General features: G+C 42.5%; 1 protein-coding gene across 1 annotated transcript; it reads left to right on the top strand.

Annotated features, from left to right (window-relative positions):
- The first annotated feature begins 467 nt into the window (after positions 1-467).
- On the top strand, positions 468-3,790 carry LOC142369130 (tripartite motif-containing protein 16-like). Its single transcript, XM_075451391.1, has 2 exons — positions 468-2,296; positions 2,809-3,790. The coding sequence occupies exon 1, from the start codon at positions 511-513 to the stop codon at positions 2,173-2,175; it is 1,665 nt and encodes a 554-aa protein (XP_075307506.1). The 5' UTR covers positions 468-510; the 3' UTR covers positions 2,176-2,296; positions 2,809-3,790.
- The last annotated feature ends 662 nt before the right edge of the window (positions 3,791-4,452 follow it).

The following is a 4,452-nucleotide window of genomic DNA, read 5'->3' as shown; positions in this document are numbered from 1 at the left end:
GAGTCATTATCAGTGGGTGATTCTTATTTCAAAGACATGAAGAAGAGGAAAAGCTTTAAGAACAGAAACATTGTCCTGCTGGTTCTGCAGGACATCAATAACTTACTCCTGCAGCTCTGATGGACTGCAGGAAATATTTACCATCACACACAACAGATGTCTGTGTACAGGCAGTTTGGTGTGACACCACTTTATTTTATTCTATCTTCTTGTTGAGTTTTTCATGTTAAACACACAGTTTCTGCTTCAAACCGCTCCTCTTCCGTGAATCAGTCTCAACTTTATAACTCCTCCTTCTGCTTCTTATGAAACACACTCTGTCCACATATTTCCCTGATCCCTCCCCCTCAGATCTGCAGCTTTATAGATGGGTGTAACCGACCTGTGCTGAACGCTAAGAGCTGATTGGTTCATTTCACTGCAGACATGCAGGTTGTTTACATCAGAGCTGAAACCTGTTTCTGTTGTAAGGAAGTAAAACTCACACAGTCATTGTTACTGAGAGCTGAAATGGCGCAGAAAGGAGTTCAGCTGGATCAGGAAACCATCTCTTGTTCGATCTGTTTGGATCCACTGAAGGATCCGGTGACTATTCCCTGTGGACACAGCTACTGCAGGAACTGTATTCAAGCCCACTGGGATGGAGAGGATCGGAAGGGAATCCACAGCTGTCCTCAGTGCAGGGAAACTTTCCTGCCGAGGCCTGTGCTGAAGAAAAGCACCATGTTAGCTGATTTAGTGGAGCAGCTGAAGAAGACTGGACTCCAAGCTGCTCCTGCTGATCACTGCTATGCTGGACCTGAAGATGTGGCCTGTGATGTCTGCTCTGGGAGGAAGCTGAAAGCCATCAAGTCCTGTTTATCCTGTCCAGCCTCTTACTGTGAGAAACACCTTCAGCCTCACCGTGATGCTCCACCATTACAGAAACACAAGCTGGTCGACCCCTCCAAGAAGCTCCAGCAGCACATCTGCCCTCGTCATGATGAGGTGATGAAGATTTTCTGCCGTACTGATCAGCAGAGTATCTGTTATCTCTGCTTAATGGATGAACATAAAGGCCATGAAATAGTCTCAGCTGCAGCAGAAAGGACTGAGAGGCAGAAGGAGCTGGAGGGGAGTCGACAACAGATCCAGCAGAGAATCCAGGACGCAGAGAAAGATGTGAAGCTGCTTCATCAGGAGGTGGAGGCCATCCATCAGTCTGCTGATAAAACAGTGGAGCACAGCCAGAAGATCTTCACTGAGCTGATCCGTCTCCTCCAGAAAAGAAGCTCTGATGTGAAGCAGCAGATCAGATCCCAGCAGGAAGCTGAAGGGAGTCGAGTCAAAGAACTTCAGAAGAAGCTGGAGCAGGAGATCACTGAGCTGAAGAGGAAAGATGCTGAGCTGGAGCAGCTCTCACACACAGAGGATCACAGCCAGTTTCTGCACAGCTGCCCCTCAGTGTCAGCACTCAGGGGGGCTACACACTCATCCAGCATCAATATCCGTCCTCTGAGGCACTTTGAGGATGTGACAGCAGCTGTGTCAGAGCTCAGAGATAAACTACAGGACATCCTGAGAGAGGAATGGACCAACATCTCACTGACTGAAGTGGATGTTTTACTGCCAGAACCAGAACCAAAGAACAGAGCTGGGTTCTTAAAATGTTCAAGAGAAATCACACTGGATCCAAACACAGCACACACACGTCTGTTATTATCTGAGGGGAACAGAAAAGTTACAGTAATGAAACAACAACAGTCTTATTCTAGTCATCCAGACAGATTCAGTTTCTGGAAACAGGTCCTGAGCAGAGAGAGTCTGACTGGACGCTGTTACTGGGAGGTGGAGATGAGAGGGGAAGAAGTTTATGTAGCAGTCGCATACAAGAATATCAGCAGAGCAGGATTCTCTGAATGTTTATTTGGAAACAACAACAAATCTTGGTCATTACGTTGTGATAGAAACAGTTACAGGTTTTATCACAACTCCGTCCAAACTCCAGTCTCAGGTCCTCGGTCCTCCAGAATAGGAGTGTATCTGGACCACAGAGCAGGTATTCTGTCCTTCTACAGCGTCTCTGAAACCATGACTCTCCTCCACAGAGTCCAGACCTCATTCACTCAGCCGCTCTATGCTGGAGTTTTGTTTTTAGATGATGGAGACACAGCTGAGTTCATTAAACTGAAATAGACAGAAGTCATTTCAGGGACAGTTGGTTAGAATGTGTTTTAGTTTCCACTTTATTTAGTCTCCATCATTGTTGAGTCATTTCTTCACTGCACAGAGATCAGCTGTCAGTCACACTTTATGGGTGGTGTAGGAGCTATTTCTCTGTTTTTAGTTAAGTCTTTGAATTTAGATTTATTTTATATCATTTGATTAGTTTTTGGCCGATAATTTGTATTTTTGTTTAATTTTAGTTGTTTAGGATAAATTGGTTAGTAATTAATTTAATTAATTTAATAATTTTTTGTTTGGGGAAATGGGCGTTTCACACATAAATACGTAGGTTTTAGGGAGCTCTGGACGCACTTGGGTGGTCACATGGTTTTTTACCAGTTCTCAGTTCTCAGTCAGTCAATCAGTGGGTGAACAGGTGAGGCAAGCAGGCAGAAAGAGCGGGAATCAGAGCAGGAGAGGCAGGAAGGATCCTGTGAAGCATGAACCATGTTGGTTTTACCTGCAAACTTGGAATAAATCCATGATGAACTACATTTTTTGACGTTTTGGACCTTTTTGTGATGTTATGTTATGTTTATTTTTAGTTTGGTCACCTTTAAGTCAAAAGTTTTTATTATTTTCATAGACAAATAGTCACTACAGGTGGTACTTTGACCTCTGATTGGTTGGTGTTTAGTTGGTGTTGGACTTTGTTTGGGTGGCGCTCCTTCCTGTCTGTTCAGTCATGGAGGCTATCACTGCTCAGCAGGACTTTTATCCTCCTGAACTAATTACATTTACAATCACTGGTTTGTCAGACCAAATGTTGTTGTTGTTCAGATCCATGTACAGATGAGGTAAACTGTGATTATCATGATCATCATCAGTCATTATTTTATTGCTCACAGCTGATATTCTGAGTCATTTAGCAGATTTTACTGATTTAATGTGTCAACAAGCTGAAGTTTTATATGATCAATAGAGATTAACAAAGCTGGTGGTGTTTTAATTTCTGCTGAACTTAGTTATTCAAATATTTGAATCAACAGTGAGGAAACAAAGGGAATGTAGCAGTCACAGTGCCGTGTGGATTAAGAGTTTTTCAAACTTTGACAAAACCAACATTCCTGTGGGGGATGTTTACGTATATGGATAAAAACCAGATCTTCATTTTCTTTCCACAAAGGAAAAAGAGACAGAAACTGCCTAATTTACGTTAACCTTCTACCCTTTTGAGAGTTTTTGGGGAGTCGAACTCGCAACAGACGCTCTCCATAAATTGGGATAAACTCGAATGAACAAAGAACCTTTCTGTTGGAGATGTTGGAGACTTACTATCTTATCTTCACCATGAATCGCGGTTGACGTTTTAACGCCCTCTCCCACCAGAGAAAGAGACCAGATGGCTACACACGAACTGAGAAGACTTCACTAAGACTCACTTTTAGTCGAATCTTAAAACTATATTAAATGTGTTTGATAACCGTATACAATTTCTTTCAGGTTTCCAGCTTGATCACAAGACGCATATAGAGACAATTTGTACGATTCTGGCTTAAATATTGACAAAGAACTGATTTTGGTGGAAAATGCCCAACCTGCCTGATGGAACCACATTGCCCCCTAGTGGTCTACAGTGTTGATTAGTTGAACATTTAAATCCCAGAGGACTCAGTAAAATGGACAATATATGCAACTATTAACTTCTAACAGTGTCCCTTCGGTATCTATTTGGTATTTGTTTGGTATCCCCATTGTTAACACAGAAAATTAACATTGTGTGGTTCACTATTCATATGTCACGATTTCATAGATATTCATCTGAATTTTGAAAGTCATAATCATCAATTACGTTGTGTGTTATTTTGATGTCTTTATATTGCAAGTCTATGTTATATCTTTAATCTGCATATCTTAACAAGATGTGGTGTTTTCAGAATCACCGAGACAAATGTTCAATGAGACAGAGATTCTCATCCAGAAATCCCCATATAGCACAGATCATCTTACACAGACACCCAGGCAGACATTCACCACAGTTCAGGCATATCATTGGCTGAAAGAGTAGTGTAAGCTTACGTCACGCCCCGCCTCCGAGAGTCAAAACCCGGAGCCCGCGAAAAACACAGGTTTCTTGCTTCTGGCTTCTTGCTTCTTGCCTCTTGTTCCAGAAGAGTTTCAACCCAGAGTTTCAGAAGGAGATTTGAGCAGAGAACAGCTGCTCAGAGAGAGTTGGAGATGGTTTGAGCAGAAAAGAATAGCTCACCAGAGTTTGGGAGTTTTCCCATAATCTCAGGAGAGAGCGGA

The sequence above is a fragment of the Odontesthes bonariensis genome, chromosome 19 (genome assembly GCF_027942865.1).
Source record: "Odontesthes bonariensis isolate fOdoBon6 chromosome 19, fOdoBon6.hap1, whole genome shotgun sequence".
Taxonomy (NCBI): domain Eukaryota; kingdom Metazoa; phylum Chordata; class Actinopteri; order Atheriniformes; family Atherinopsidae; genus Odontesthes; species Odontesthes bonariensis.
The sequence above is the reverse complement of the archived record's forward strand: the minus strand, read 5'-3'. Positions and strand labels throughout refer to the sequence as shown.